This window comes from Dermacentor silvarum, chromosome 11 (genome assembly GCF_013339745.2).
Source record: "Dermacentor silvarum isolate Dsil-2018 chromosome 11, BIME_Dsil_1.4, whole genome shotgun sequence".
In the NCBI taxonomy this organism is placed as follows: Eukaryota; Metazoa; Arthropoda; class Arachnida; order Ixodida; family Ixodidae; genus Dermacentor; species Dermacentor silvarum.
The window spans coordinates 50,584,923-50,599,469 of record NC_051164.1 but is presented as its reverse complement, the minus strand read 5'-3'; the positions used below and the strand labels follow the sequence as shown (position 1 = coordinate 50,599,469).

Sequence of the window (14,547 nt, the reverse complement as noted above, 5' to 3'; positions counted from 1 at the left end):
CATCCCTCTACCAACGGCATGGTTGAGCGGCTCCATCGCCAGCTCAAGGCAGCACTCACTGCGCGCCTGGATCGAGAGCACTGGGTCGACCACCTTCCTATGGTGCTTCTCGACCTACGTGCCGTCCTTCATCGCGACCTTGGCTGTTCAGCAGCCGAACTCGTCTACGGCGCACCCCTGCGGCTTCCTGGAGACTTGTTCGTTTCTTCGGCCCCCTCGCACCAGCCGCTACAGTACCTCCAAAGCCTATACAGGACTGCACTCAGCAAATGAGCCCCGTACCACCTCGACCATCGGACCACAGCATCTTTGTGCACCCGGACCTTGAGTCCTCGTCCAACGTGTTCCTCCGACGAGACGCTATAAAGGCGCTTCTTAAACCCTCCTACGACGGACCGTACCGTGTCCTCCACAAAAACGCATAAGTCCGCCACCATCCTATTGAATGGCCGCGAAGAAGTCGTTTCGCTGGACCGCCTCAAACCGGCCTACGTCGAGACGCCTCCCAAGGAGCTCCCCGCGGATGTCGCTGGCGCACCCGTAGATCTGCTTGACACCAAGACAGCATCATCTCTGCCTCGTCGACGGGTACCTTTCGCCGTTCCGTCTGGGCGGGGGGCCCTGTAGCACCCACCGACGTTGCTAAACGGGGACGCTAAGGTGAGCGCTCTCGGCCGGCGCCTTGGGGCCGGCTGCGACTGACGAGAAAAATAAAGTTGGGCGGCGCGTGCCAGCGGCGCAAGCACGGCACGCGCTAGTCCGTTCTGAAAGCCTGCTGAGCTGGTCCTCTTGTTCTGGCGCTCCGCTGCGACCCCTCGGTTCCCGACACATGCAAGATTCAACGCGAGCGAACAACGACTGAAATGGCAAGTGACATGGCGGCACAGGCACAGACGAGCATGCAGCACGGCTGAAGGAACGACGGTGTGAGGACAAAGCTGAACGAGGTCAACGACGCGGGACGAAAGTAAATCGGAGCGTCCCTGGCCTCCACGGTGTCAGGGAACGACGTCCCATTACCGAAACGAAGCACAGCGTGCAACCGAACAACCACCATGGCGGATCGAGACGGCGAAGTGAAGCACTCAACACTCAACGATGACTACGGGAGTGACGAGCCACGCGGAGACGCGCAACGAAGCAGACTTTTCCCCGAAACACCCACGACAACACGAACTGCAAACGCGAGCGGCACAATGGAACTCAGGATGCTCGCGACGACGATGCAAATGATGGCGCGACTGTTGGAACGACAAATGGAATGGCAAGACAACCCAGTAAACACGGTAAACGGCAACGACGCTACGCGACAGGCTAACGAAAATGCTGCAATCCAGATCACTACAATACCCGACCTCACAGCAACTCTGCCAACCTTCTCCGGAACAGACGAGAGCGTAGGCGAATGGATCACTTCAGTGGAGAGCATGCGTGAGAGATGTTCATGGAAGGACATGGCTATGCTAAACGCCGCAATATCCAGACTTCGTGGACGGGCAGCAGCTTGGCATCGCACAGACGGCGTAAGCCTCAAAAGTTGGACGACTTGGGTAGCGGCACTACGAAAGGATTTTGACAAACAACCACTGTTTTGCGAATGGGTGGAGAACGTAAACGCACGGCGACAGAAGGAAGACGAAACCATCACCGACTACAGGTATTGCCGAGCCGACTGTAACGCATAAAACGCGGCAAGTACGCACTAAGTGACGACGACATCGTGGAATGGTTAATTCAGGGTGTGCGATTGGAAGGTGCAAGACCCGTGATCGCGGCTTTCCACGACCTGAGGAAAGGGAGCGGGTCGGAATTCATCAACTACGCCCGACAATTCGACAGGCGCATGACTTCGACGAGAAGCGACGGCCCATACGCGTAGAGATACCCACAGAACGAGTCCCCCAAAAAATGATGCGAGAGATGATCACCAGGAAAGCAAGCCCACTAGACTTCCCGGGGACATTCGCGATCGCTGCCTGCAGCGGGGCCACCGCGCGAAGGATTGCCCGAGACCCGACAAACACACCGAGGAAGAGAAGGTAGCCGCCGCACGACGAAAGGAAGAGCGAGCAGCGCGAGAGCAGCGCACCAACCGAATCGTGACGGCGCGCTCGGATGATAGCGTAATCCTCGTACCCACGAAGATCAATGGCGTAGAGACGCTAGCACTATGGGACACACGGGATCAACGGCGACTCTGATATCGTCAGCGTTTGCAGAACAGCATAACTTCGATGTTGTGCCAGACACGGAGTGCATACTCAAGTGACCATTCGGAGACTCAACAGCTCCCGTCGGAGCAACACAAGGGCACATCGAATTCGAGAACGCAAGTGCAACCATCGATGTAAAAGTGGTCAACCACTTGCCTCACGATGCCGTCATAGGGACTGACTGGCGACAGCGCATCACATTTGATTACATTGAGCGATACACCAACAGAACACATACGCTTGAATGGATAGTGAAAAACGGTTCACAAGAAGCGCCAGAAATGCAACGCGAGAAAAACGACATCCCACAACAACCGCTGCTCAAGAATCAAAACGAGGAAGATGCTACAACAGTGTGCGGAAATTGTCACCGCGAACAGTTGCCACAAGCAATGGAGTCCCAAGCTTCCTTCACCGGAGGAAGTGCGACGCGCTATCTCATAAGTGCAACCGGCAGACTTCACCACGGATGAAACAGAAAGGATGAGGTCAGAGCTTAATGCAAACATTCATGTTTTTACCAATCCCGGCAACGAACTAGGTCTATGCACGCATGGCGAGCACACGATTGACCTCAACGACGAGAAATCAGTTCGCATGCAACCATACACGACGAGTGATATGAACAGAAAGTTCATAAGGGAAGAGGGCGAGGCCTTGCTCAAAAAGGGCATCATCCGCAAGTCGAGGTCAGCATACGCCTCACCTGTGATTGTTGTGGACCAGCCACACCGCGAATCGACACCGAAAAGAATGTGCGTCGACTATCGTTTTCTGAAATGCGAAAACTGTGAAACGGGCTTACCCAATGCCAAGAATCGACACACTACTCCGCAAAGTGTCAGGATCGCGACTTTTCTCGAAAATTGACGTGAAGAAAGCGTTTCTCAATGTCCCAATACGCGAAAGCAACACCGAGAAAGCAGCATTTCTGACCGAAGACGGACACTATGAGCCGACACGCATAATTTTCGGCTTGTGCACAGCACCGTCAACCATGCAGAGCATCATGGATGAAGGCCCGCAACCGCTCATCGACAGCGGACACGTCATTGTGTATATGGACGATATATGCATCTTCACCAATACTAAAGCCAAGTTACCCACATGACCGGCGAATAACACCAAGACGAGGCATGGGGGAGGCGGACACGCTTCGGCTTGTCCAAGCCTTCGTCGTGTCTCGAATAACTTACGTTATTCCATACGCACTACTGAACGCAACGGAATTCACAAAAATCAACACAATGATCAGAAAGCATATAAGCAGGCGAGGGCCTGCCGATCAGTACGTCACAGAACGCCTACTACGACTAGGCGTGCACAACACGGCCGAGGAGCTGATCGAGGCACATTTTATCCAGCCAGCGAACAAGGTTTGGCTGTTACGGAAGCGGGGAGGTCCATCCTCTTACGCCTGGGGCTATCTGCTCCTCTCAGCCATCCGCCGCCTCAGACTGTTAGCTTACCCCATGCCATCCGGAGCAACATCACCGTACCTCCTCTACCTCGCAACATGCACCCAGTGCACCACGCACAGCGAAGGGAGGCCCGGGCTCGGGCCATACACAAGCGATACGGGACTTTGCCCTCTACAGCCTACACGGATGCGGGGTCTTACCCCAGACGCGCAGCCACAACAGCCACCGTAATCGTCAACAAAAAACATCGGAGCAGCATTTCGCTCACCGGATACAATCCCCTCCAAGCCGAGGAAGCGGCCATAGCCCTCGCGCTCGCCCAAACACAGGTTGAAGTCATAGTTACCGACTCCCAACAGGCGTGCCGCAACTTCGCTAGCGGAAGAATTCATGCCACTACGCTCAAGATAATTAATCAAAAGCCGCCAACCAGATCAGTCATAATCATCTGGGCGCCAGCTCATCACGGCATTCCTGGCAACGAGGTCGCCAACCACGTGGCTCGAGATTTGACCCACCGAGCCGACGCCGAGGAATCTGAACCGGAGCGTATGCACCCTCTAGTCTCATACCAAGACATCACACAACACTACAAGCTAACCCGCAGAACATATGCACCCCCACACAAGTCACTACCTAGAGAGCAGGAGCGATTCCTCCGAGCTCTACAGGTTAACACATTTCCCCACCCAACCAGAAACCACCTCATAGCCCCTACACAATTCTCTCCGCAATGCCGCTTCTGCGCAGAGCCCGGGTCCCTCAGGCACATAGTAGGGGGCTGCAGAGAGGCACCACTCAATCCTCCGAACCCCTACCACACCAACGAGCTTTGGGAGAGAGCCTTGGCCAGCTCCGACCTCGAAGATCAGCAACGGCTGATTGCGAGGGCCCAGGACGCGGCCCGAGCTCAAGGCATCCTGGAATGAGGACGCCTCTCCAAAGCTGCATTTATACATTAAAGATGTTTATTCTCTTATTCTCTTCACCAACGACACTGAGCAACACATCCGAACAGTGAACAATGTTCGGAAGACTCTGACAGACCTTAACCGACGAGTGGACTTCAGGAAGTGCACTTTTGCTGCTGACTCTATCAGCTTCCTTGGGCACATAATTTAAAGAGATGGAGTTGCCACAGACCCACAACGTACGAGTGCCATAAAGAACTACGATCAACCACGTCGAAAGAAACCGCCGCGATGGCTGGAAGACTACGTCACAGAGTATTGCGAGGACGCAATAGATTGAAGACCCAGGGACTAGCGGCACCTGTCGGCAAGCGAGATAAATACTTCGAGCGACTGGCGGGCGAGGCCGGAGAAAGGAGATCACGTGACGACAAGCGTCCGAGGCGTGAAGACGCGCCCGCCGTGATGTTGATCATGTACTCCGAATGCATCGTTAATAAATCAAGTTGTTTTTGGTCATCGACCGTTCCATCATCTGCGTCAACCACTGACAATATACATAAGTATATGTAGAACTCACGGCGACAACGACGGCGAAATTTCGCCTGGACTGTCCCTTCAATTGCTATCACAATAAAGAAACTTTGTGGGAGCTGTGTTGATGTTATACTGCCATCCTTGCTGTGCGCCTGTGATACCTAGGATTGCCAACCATCAGGAATTTAGAGGGACAGTTCCAAAAGTTTAGTAAATGTCCCGTGTCCTGACTTGACCCAGTCGGCATGGCCAAATGTCCCCACTTTTGCTTTTTCTTCTTTATCGTTTTTTTTTCTTCAATGAAGCTGTTATAGGATAGGTTCCAGGAAATGCATGTCCGGCAACAGACCGGAAGTATATCAACAATTTCAGACGCGTCGCGCCACCTTGTGGCGTCGTATGAAAACGTCGGGATGGCGGCGTTTTTAAACTTCGGGATCGTAAAAAACTAGTGCACAACTCCGGGCTTTTCGCAGAACCTTATGTTTGCGTCTTAATTACGTGACGTAGCTCTCCCTGGCGGCCACGTGAGCGCGTCAGCGCTAGTAGCCGCTTTGCGAATGGTTTATCCATCTTTAATAAAGACAAAACAAAAAACGTCATAGTCTCTCCTATGTTGTGTGTAGGTTCTTTGTGCGTTAGCGCACATCGCTCCGGATTGTTGCGCCCCCTTGCAGTGCCGGCTGGAAGTTGCATCGCTCCAAAGCGTAGCGTCACCTTGTGGCGCACACTTAAATCAGGGTTTTTCGTATAACGTGACCTAGCTTCTCTCCCGGCGGCCACGCGTGGTGTCGCGCGAGTACGCGCGCCGCGATTGGGCAGCCGGACTCTACAATACAATAAAACTTAATATCTCTTCCACAATCGTGCGTGTGCCTTCGTATGTGAAGTTTGGGTTTAGCGCCCTTGTACATAGTCGCCGCTTCTCTGGCTTCCATCTTCACAGTAGTGGAAGGGCTCTGAATTTTCTACTGCATAACAATAAATAGACCACATTTCATTTTTGTGCATGACAGCTCGTCTGGAGATTCTTTTTTTTTTTTGTTCTGTTGCATTCTCATAAACATAAAGGTAGTGAACGCACGGTTTCCCGGGAGGAGTTCATAACTCGAAGGACCGTTCAGTGTCGTTCAATTGGACATTTTTGCTTTTTATTTTATGCACTCATGACTGCGACGTGACGGGTGCAATGACGCACTCACTAGGGGCACCTTTAGTCAACCAGACCCGCGGAGCTGCCGTGGCATCTGTGAACCGTGTTCGTCCCAAACCCTGGGTTCGATTCATACCCAGATCGGAATTTACCTAATTTTCTTTTCAAAGCCATTAATTTACTTTGCTTACAGGAACTTCCCTGAGAAATGTGACGTCAGTTTGAGCTTTTCTTGTCGCGTGTTTAATGTTTGCGCCGTCGGCCATTTTTGGTACCATCCTTTCGTCACGCCGCCGCCTTGAAAGCCGGATTTTCGCGTATTGGAGCATATAATGCTTTCGCCCTAATACTGTGTCCCTTAAACGTACGAAAAGCGTGTCGTAGAGCTTGCACAACTTCGGATACGTGTTCACCCACTGTGGTGGCTGAGTGACGTTGACGCTGCCCTGCCAAGCCCGAGGGCGCAGAATAAAATACTGTCCGTGGCGGCTTCATTTAGAAGGGGGCGAAATACACAAACGCACGTCTACCGTAGATTGCGCGCACCTTAAAAAACCCCCAGTGGTCAAAATTACTCACGAGTCCCCCACTACAGCGCGCATCATAATCACAGCGTGGTTTTGGCTGGTAAAACTCCATAGGCTCCACCAATTTAACGCGCCAAATGGAAGAATAGGGCGAGATGCTCTAATATATATATATATATCTTCTGCTAAGACCCAGACAGACCTATCGAATACAATCGCTCTTCACGTTCTTTTTTTTTTTTTGTCTGCTGTTATGTTACGAACTTGAACAGCTATTTTTTACATTTATACGCCACGGTTAGATGCCAAAAGCTGCGTCTCCACGTACGTGCAAAAAAAAATTATCTCCATCATCTCCTTATGTTTCATGTGGTAAAAACTGCATCTCATTGCTTAAACGCGGAGATCAAAATGGAACTACATGTACTACAATTCCATGTTGCTACCGCGTCGGTATTTTCACGCAATCTCAGTGATTTCGAAACACACCTCAAGGTTGCTTCCGGCCGTCTGGGGCGACACAGAGGTCTAGATCAATTTAGCGTCAAATTTCTCGAACATGGATGACAAAAACATGAGTAAACGACTGCTTTACAATTACACATGCACCGTACTTTACACCCGGAATGTTGTGTATTCACTGCCGAGTGAATTTCGAAAAGAAAGTTGAAGGCAACGTCTAATATATTGTGCATGAGGTCTTAGGAGGATTTATACGGGCTGTTTCATTTTATTGTTAACACAATGTTTAAAGACCACCCGTGACAGGTAGCATAATTCTGCTTCGTGAGAATCTAAGGCGCAGACCACTCTCTGAGGCGCAGATTATTTGCACAAAAAATGAAAATGAGTATTTAATTCACTCATCCGTGGTAATTAACTTTTAAGCTAATTTATTATTGCGATAGCAATTATATGGACACTCCAAAGCAGATTTCTGCCGTCGCCGTCGCCGTTGCCGTCACCGTCGCCGTCGCCGTGAGGTTCCGTATGACGTCAATGGAGATGAAATCGTCGCCGCGCGCCGCCGAACGCTGTATGTGCGAGTGAAAGGGAGCGAGGGACGCGCGCTTTCACGGGGAGTGAACCCACGGCGGAGAACAAACGCGCGTTCTGCGCCGTGCTCCCTTAAGGGCTGCAGAAGTAGGCGTCTCTTTCCTCCTTTGCAATCGCCATGTATGTAGAGCAAACTAGCCTTCTTCCGACGTGCGAAAGGCCGTCGGGGGGAGGGGGAGGGAAGGGAGGTGACGTTTAGCTGCGGCACCAAGTGCCTATTTATATCAGAGGCTCCGGCAACAGTCACCAACGCCGCACGCATTTTGTGCGAACGCGGGCAAAACGCCGACGGCGTTGACAACAGTTCTGCGTGTTGCCGGTGCTGCTGCATGTCCAAGTTTATACAGCTGATAAAGCTACTATCATTACTCCGTATAGCTCTCTACAAATTTGCTATCGCAATTGATGCTTCGCCTTTCAGGTGAAACTGCGACAACTTTTTTTACACCACGCATTACAATTGACGAATTGCGGCAGCTGACTTTTCAAGTAACACCCAGTTGGAACGAATTTGGAGGATGACACTTGTTTCGAGATAAGCGTTCCGAAAGGATGCGACGAACTGCACTTGTGTTCCGGTAAATTCTGAGCTTCACTGCATAAAAAGGAGTTAAAAAAGTAAGTGGAACAGCAGTGTAGTAATAAGGGTAGTTTGATTGCGCTTATATCAAGACCGGTGCTAGTTTGAAAATTCGCTCCAAGTGGATGCCTTGTGAAATTACTGGCTTGAACATGTGTATTGCAATACGTGTACTTAAGTAACTAGTTAAAAAGTTAATGACGGAAATTTTGTCATTTATTCAAATATCAGTTTTGATTTCTAGTGTTAAGTAATGTATGGCTCTTCGAGTATTCCAGCTGAATAATTACATTTTGTCTAAACGTTACAGGACATCATTCTCATAACGTTAAAGACCCGGTATATATATATACAAAAATACATAGTTGCATTTCGCTTCTCGAAGAAGCAGGACCAGTGCCGAGTGAGCTCCTGTACTACACTTTGTAAAGGGGTAAACGTGGTTTGACATATCATTGATCCGGGACCTCAAAAAGGCGCGACGAAACGTGAACGCTTTTCTCTCGTATTTATCGCGAAATCGCCACTGATTTCTTTTTTTTATCTCTAGAGTCTTACTTGCCAAAACTACGATGTGATTATGAGGCACGCCATAGTTGAGAACTCCGGAATAATTTTGACTACCCGGGTTTCTTTACACCGTGCACCTATATGTAAAAACACAGGCGTGTTTTTTATTTCGTTTTATTTATCTATCTATCTATCTATCTATCTATCTATCTATCTATCTATCTATCTATCTATCTGCGTTTTGACTCCATCGATATGCGTCCACCGCGACTGTGCACAGCGCGATACGCCCGCGTAGTACCTGGCCTGCGGCTGCCGTCCCGGGAGGCGGTAGTCCTAACGATGCCGCACTGAGCGGCCGAGCACCAGGCTGCTCGGCTGGTGCACCGCCAGGTGCCAGGGCTTCCGGTTTGCCCGGTACGGGCTCGGCAGGGGCCGCAGGAGCAGCGGGTGGATTCGGCGCCCCCGTGGGCGACAACGGCGCGCCAACGGACGCCGGAACCACGTTCTCCGGCTTCATCGGTACGTCTACCCCGACGGCCAGTGGAGCTGGTGTAGAAGAGAGAATCAAGTTGCCCGTTTTCTCGAGCACATTCTCACGCTACACGGTGCTGCGTTAAAAATACGCACCGGGTAATTTTGGATGGCTGCAGGAACCTTTGGTGAAGGGTTCTGGTCAATGGTCATTACTGTTCTGTATAGTTAAGAGCCGAGGGATTTACATTTGGGGCCACGGCGGTCGCATTTCGCTGGGGACGAAATGCTAAAACACCCGTGTACTTAGATTTAGGCACACGTTAAAGAACCCCAGGTGGTCCAAATTATTCCGGAGTCCCCCACTACAGCGGGCCTCATAATCAGATCGTGGATTAGAGTCGTAAAACCCCACAACTTATTTACATTTGGGGAAAAGGGGATGAGAAGTGGGAATGGGGTGAGGGGGAGGGGGGGGTAGCAGCGAAAGCGGATTGAGGTCAAAGGTCAGTAGAAAACACAGGAAAAAAAAAGAGACAAATCGAGTCGTCATCCATTAAAAATAACAGCAATATACAAATATTACAAAATCCAATGAGAAAGAAGCCACATGTTCCTACTAATCATTTGTAGGATAAAAGACCCTGCCAGGCTAAGAAATCCTGTTATGAGCGATACGTGCATGTAAAATGAAAGTGTATTACAATGGTGCAGTTTTTATGAACGAAAGCATTTGTGAATCCGGATCCAAGCTACAGCTGAACGGAATAAAAACCAGGAAATAAACACAAATCAGTTGTTCTGATAGGACCTTCGTATGAAGGAAAGATGCCAAGTATTTCAATATCACTTATACGGACACTCCAGGTGAATGTGCGCCGTCATCATGATGTTCCGGATATATAGGGTGTCCCTGCTAACATTAGCCAAGCTGTTCAAAAAAAGATAAAAAATCCGCGTCGAATCCCTTGTGGGAGTTCTCTGACAGATGTGTAAGCATTTCGTAGTAACAACGTGGTGCTGGTGTGTCTCACTGGTGTGTTTCGTATAAATGCGAGAACGATCCCGCAATAATAGTGAAACAGAGAAGCGCGGTTGCAACACCGAACTGTTATGTGAGATCTGCACGAGACGACGTAGAAAAGGCGAGTAGAAGCAATGTTCACTCGTGTTCACTCTTGTAACACAAGGAGTGTGAAACGAGGCGTCAATCCTGAGAAATGTGACGTCAATCCGAGCATTTTTTGCGGCGTCGGCCACTTTTGTCACGACGCAGTTTCGTCAAGGTCACCGCCAAGGGCACGCCAAGGGCACCGCCAAACATAGTCAGCTAACGCCTTAAAATGAGTTGGCAGCAATCTGTGTTGAGCGGGTACGAGAATGAGCGAGTCGAATGATCGCCCAACAAGTAACAATAACTTACGGGCTGTCGTGGCCACCGACTGCGTCATCGACTTCTGGATCTGAAACACCAATTGGACGATGACGTAGAAGGTGACGAACAGCGCCAGAACGGGAAGGAACCACTTCGAGTCACCGAGGTTCGCTTTCTTCAAGCCCGTGGCGAAGACGATGGTTGTCACTAGGAACCGGGGGTGAAAAAAGACAAGAACACAACATTATGCGCACGAAATGTTACACGAGTCTCTCTGTTAGAATTCCTTATACCGCACGTTTTAAAGAACAAGCAAGCAGGTTGTAATGCAGTTGAAAAAAAAAAGAGACAACGAATACCTGCGAGCAGTTGTGCCATATTGCCATTTCCCCAGTGCATCCAGTTGAAGATGTACCGGTTTTCTTCTTCGGGATGGCAGCGAAAGAGTGCCATGATTGGCTGAAAAGAAATAAGTTTGTTGTCACATTTTTAAGAAGATGGCTGTGGACACTCACATTTGCTGAACAAGCCTTCGCAATGTCATCACGTGAACACCACTGAACCGCAACTAACAACACCGTAAGTCGTAATCTGCTTCTAAACGAAAGCGTCAAGAGTCATGAAGAAATGCAGTCCAAATTATGGTTTTTAAGGCCCAAATTGAGACACGGGCTACGAGGGACGACACAGTGGAGAGCTACGGGTTAATTTAGTAAGTCTGGACAAAAATGAAAGGGCACGATGCATTTTTTTTTCGCACTCCGCCCCCATCGGAATGCTGCCTGCGCGGCAAGGAATCGTACCTACGACCTCGTTCTGAGCAGCAGATCTCGAAATCCACCGCGGCCTGTAACAAAATCCTTCGCTACTCGTGGTTTCCATTGTTACTGAACCATTGCAGCCGCCAGTATAACCTCTAACATCTAACCTCTAAATATGTTAGTGTGAAACTGGCGCGATATGGCTATTGGGACAACACAACCGCGATCTTTTTTTTTTTCATTTTCTTTATACAATAATTGAGTCATTCAGAAAAACAAATAATTTTTACACGGTGGCTGTGTGGGAAGGGGTGGCAAAAAAAAAAGCAAGTAAGGGCCTCACAATGTGCCTAAACCTGCCCTAACCTATCTTAGTGCGCCTTCGTGTTGTGTTTCATCCCTCGTTTGTCACCGAGTTTACCCCTGTGCCACAAACATCGAAAACCATTCAAAGCGTTAAAAGAAGAATGTATTGTTTGTAATACATTCGACCAGGTCGCTTTCGAGTCGCTGCGCAGTTTACATTTGGCCGGTCAAAACAGAACGTTCGAAACACATCCTCTGCCTCGGAATGCTCGGACGTCTTCGAATTCTCTCGCGCTCTGAGCGTCTATAGGAGCGCGACCGAGATCCGACAGCATTACCATCGCGTGACTCCACCGATTGCTGTGGAAGCCGCTTGGACGTTCGGCTTGGGCGCTTTTGCTTTTTCTCTGGCTTCCAAGTCCACAGGCATCCGCATTGCTTCAAACTCATTCGGAATGCGGTAGAAAACAGTCGAATGTATCATTAGTAGTAAGTGCTTAAAAGTCAAGTCTGCTCGCTCACATTTTTCATCCTTCGTAAATAAAGTATTGACAGGTACTAGTAATACGAAAGATAAAAAAAGGTTGGCAAGTTTTGAAAAATTCCATAAAAGAGTGCTTCGTCTGCGTACCTGGCAGACTCCCAGGACCACCGCTGTTACTCCCAGAATCGGATGCAGGTTCCCGCTCTGAATGACAGAGAGTGCGAAACATGTTTAAAGTCTTTTCAGTGACTCGTTTTGCCTCTGTACTGGTAATGTGGGTAAACAGTGCGTACCGCACAGGTAACAAGAATCGCGCATGAAGTGACAAAGAGGCGCAACTTTTAGGCGAAAAGGACAATATGCATAACGGGTGCGCTAATCCCGTTCTGTCCCTGTCAAATCTGTCCCGGTCAAAAAACCTGGCTTTCATTACTGAAGACAAAAATAAACTGTGAGAGGTTCTTCTGACCAGCGAACATTCTGAATTCAATAGGGCAACCAATCACTGAACGTTCTGAATAATAAATATTTGCCGCCAACTTTGGTGGTGTTGAGCGTTCGTTTTCCGCATACAAAACCAATACTCAGTGGAAAAAAATTAATCCCAACAAAAAACCCGCGAACGTTCAGACGGTACTTGTTTGTCACTGCTTTGACAACTTTTATCAAAGGCAGCCTTCGCCAGTAAACTGCGATGTGCTCCCTATCGCAGTACGCCTGCGTCTGTTCTTAAGAGCAACTCCTTATTACGAAATATTTTCTGAAGAAGAGCCCTGTTCCTTACCGTCAGCCCTTTATCAGCCTTTGTGACCGCCCACCATCTCGCGGCTTCTTTGTAAATTGAAATCTCGGAACTAAAGTTGCAAATTTCTGGAACATGGATTACATGAGAGCTCACTTACATAGTTCCATCCACCTGACGTGTAGAATATGACTGCCACGCTTGTCAGCATAGTGACTACAGCGGTCGCCATCAAGCCTCGGTGAAGCTGTAATCGAGGAAAAAGTAGCAGAAAGCAACGGAATCAAAGTCTGATGGTATCGCTACAGATTACACATTACATACAATTACTATGACAAATTAATTATGCGGAAAGCCGCATGGGCTAGGTATTCTTATGAAAGGGCAACATTATCTGCCAGTAAGTACGACGAAGCTACCGAGAAAGTCTAGGCACGCTTATAAGAAAACACCAACTTCGCAGTTGAAGAGATACTATGTGAGAGCTTAGCACTCCTAAATGTCTAAGTAGCATACTTAAATCGTAATGTCTCGACAGCTGCTCGCGCGTGCATCACGAGTGACTTTGCGCACTCTCATTTATGAAAGTGACCTTTATATACTTCGTATTTCTCACAAACTTGCGATTTCGTGGACACTGTGATGTGCTCGGGGACCCTCAAAACACCTCGAGGTTTCTGTTAAATATTTCGAAAGTGGGTGAGGAATGCCTATAACGCTACAAAAATGCGTGACCGCTGATTGGATTGAACTTCTCTCCTTTAGTACAGAAGTATATTGCTCTGAAGATTAGGTCACGATCGCACACATTTGTTCTCTCGTGCTAAAGTCGCTCTTTGAGGCGTACAGTGGTGAGCACTGTTGGCGTGAACACCTCATTAGTATTCACCAACCTATAGCAATTGATGTTTAGCACAAAATAAAGAAAACTATTATTTATTTTATCGGAATCATCATTAGGCGTCGTATTCGGAACATTTCCCCCCTTAAGTAGACGGTATGATGAAATTATACCAACTTGAATACTAATGAGGTGTTCACCCTAACAGTGCTCACCACTGTACGTCTGGCACATGCGTACGTATTAGTTTCTCGCATTCTTTTCTTGGGACCCGGGCGCTTTGAGGCGCTGTGTCAGACTGCATTGCCTTCGGGATCGGCCCATATTTTCTGTTAGCTTAAAGCCCGCCTGTGAGGCTGTGACATCAAAAATTCATCCTCATCCGGTTATCCAATCATGGACTAACACGTTTCCTGGGCGGTTGTTCTGCAGTCTGAGCTTACTAGCAGGATAGCACATTGCCAAGAGGGGCTGAATTATTCGGCAACTCGTGACTCAAGGTTACCAAACGATGTTCTGCAGAAATCCGCGAGGTGGGCGAAGTTTCATGAACGGGAAAATTTGTATGCTAGACTTGTTTTGCTTCCCCGGACGAGAACAATTTTTTTTTCTATTGCGAAGTGTTTTTCGGAAAAGTTAAATAGTTTTGCTTCGTG

At 49.0% G+C, this 14,547-nt stretch overlaps 1 protein-coding gene across 4 annotated transcripts in view; it reads right to left on the bottom strand.

The window, feature by feature from the left end:
• LOC119432577 (putative ferric-chelate reductase 1) overlaps nucleotides 1-14,547 on the bottom strand; it is a 365,279-nt gene that overhangs the window by 19,411 nt on the left and 331,321 nt on the right. For 3 of the 4 annotated variants that reach the window (XM_049659387.1, XM_049659389.1, XM_049659390.1), the window contains 2 exons: nucleotides 10,806-10,964; nucleotides 9,210-9,457 (listed from right to left, as the gene is read on the bottom strand). In XM_049659387.1, coding sequence (XP_049515344.1) covers nucleotides 9,210-9,457; nucleotides 10,806-10,964 — 407 coding nt within the window. Of the gene's footprint in view, nucleotides 1-9,209; nucleotides 9,458-10,805; nucleotides 10,965-11,116; nucleotides 11,217-12,455; nucleotides 12,513-13,210; nucleotides 13,298-14,547 lie in introns of all 4 variants that reach the window. The other variant, XM_049659388.1, reaches the window with a different exon arrangement.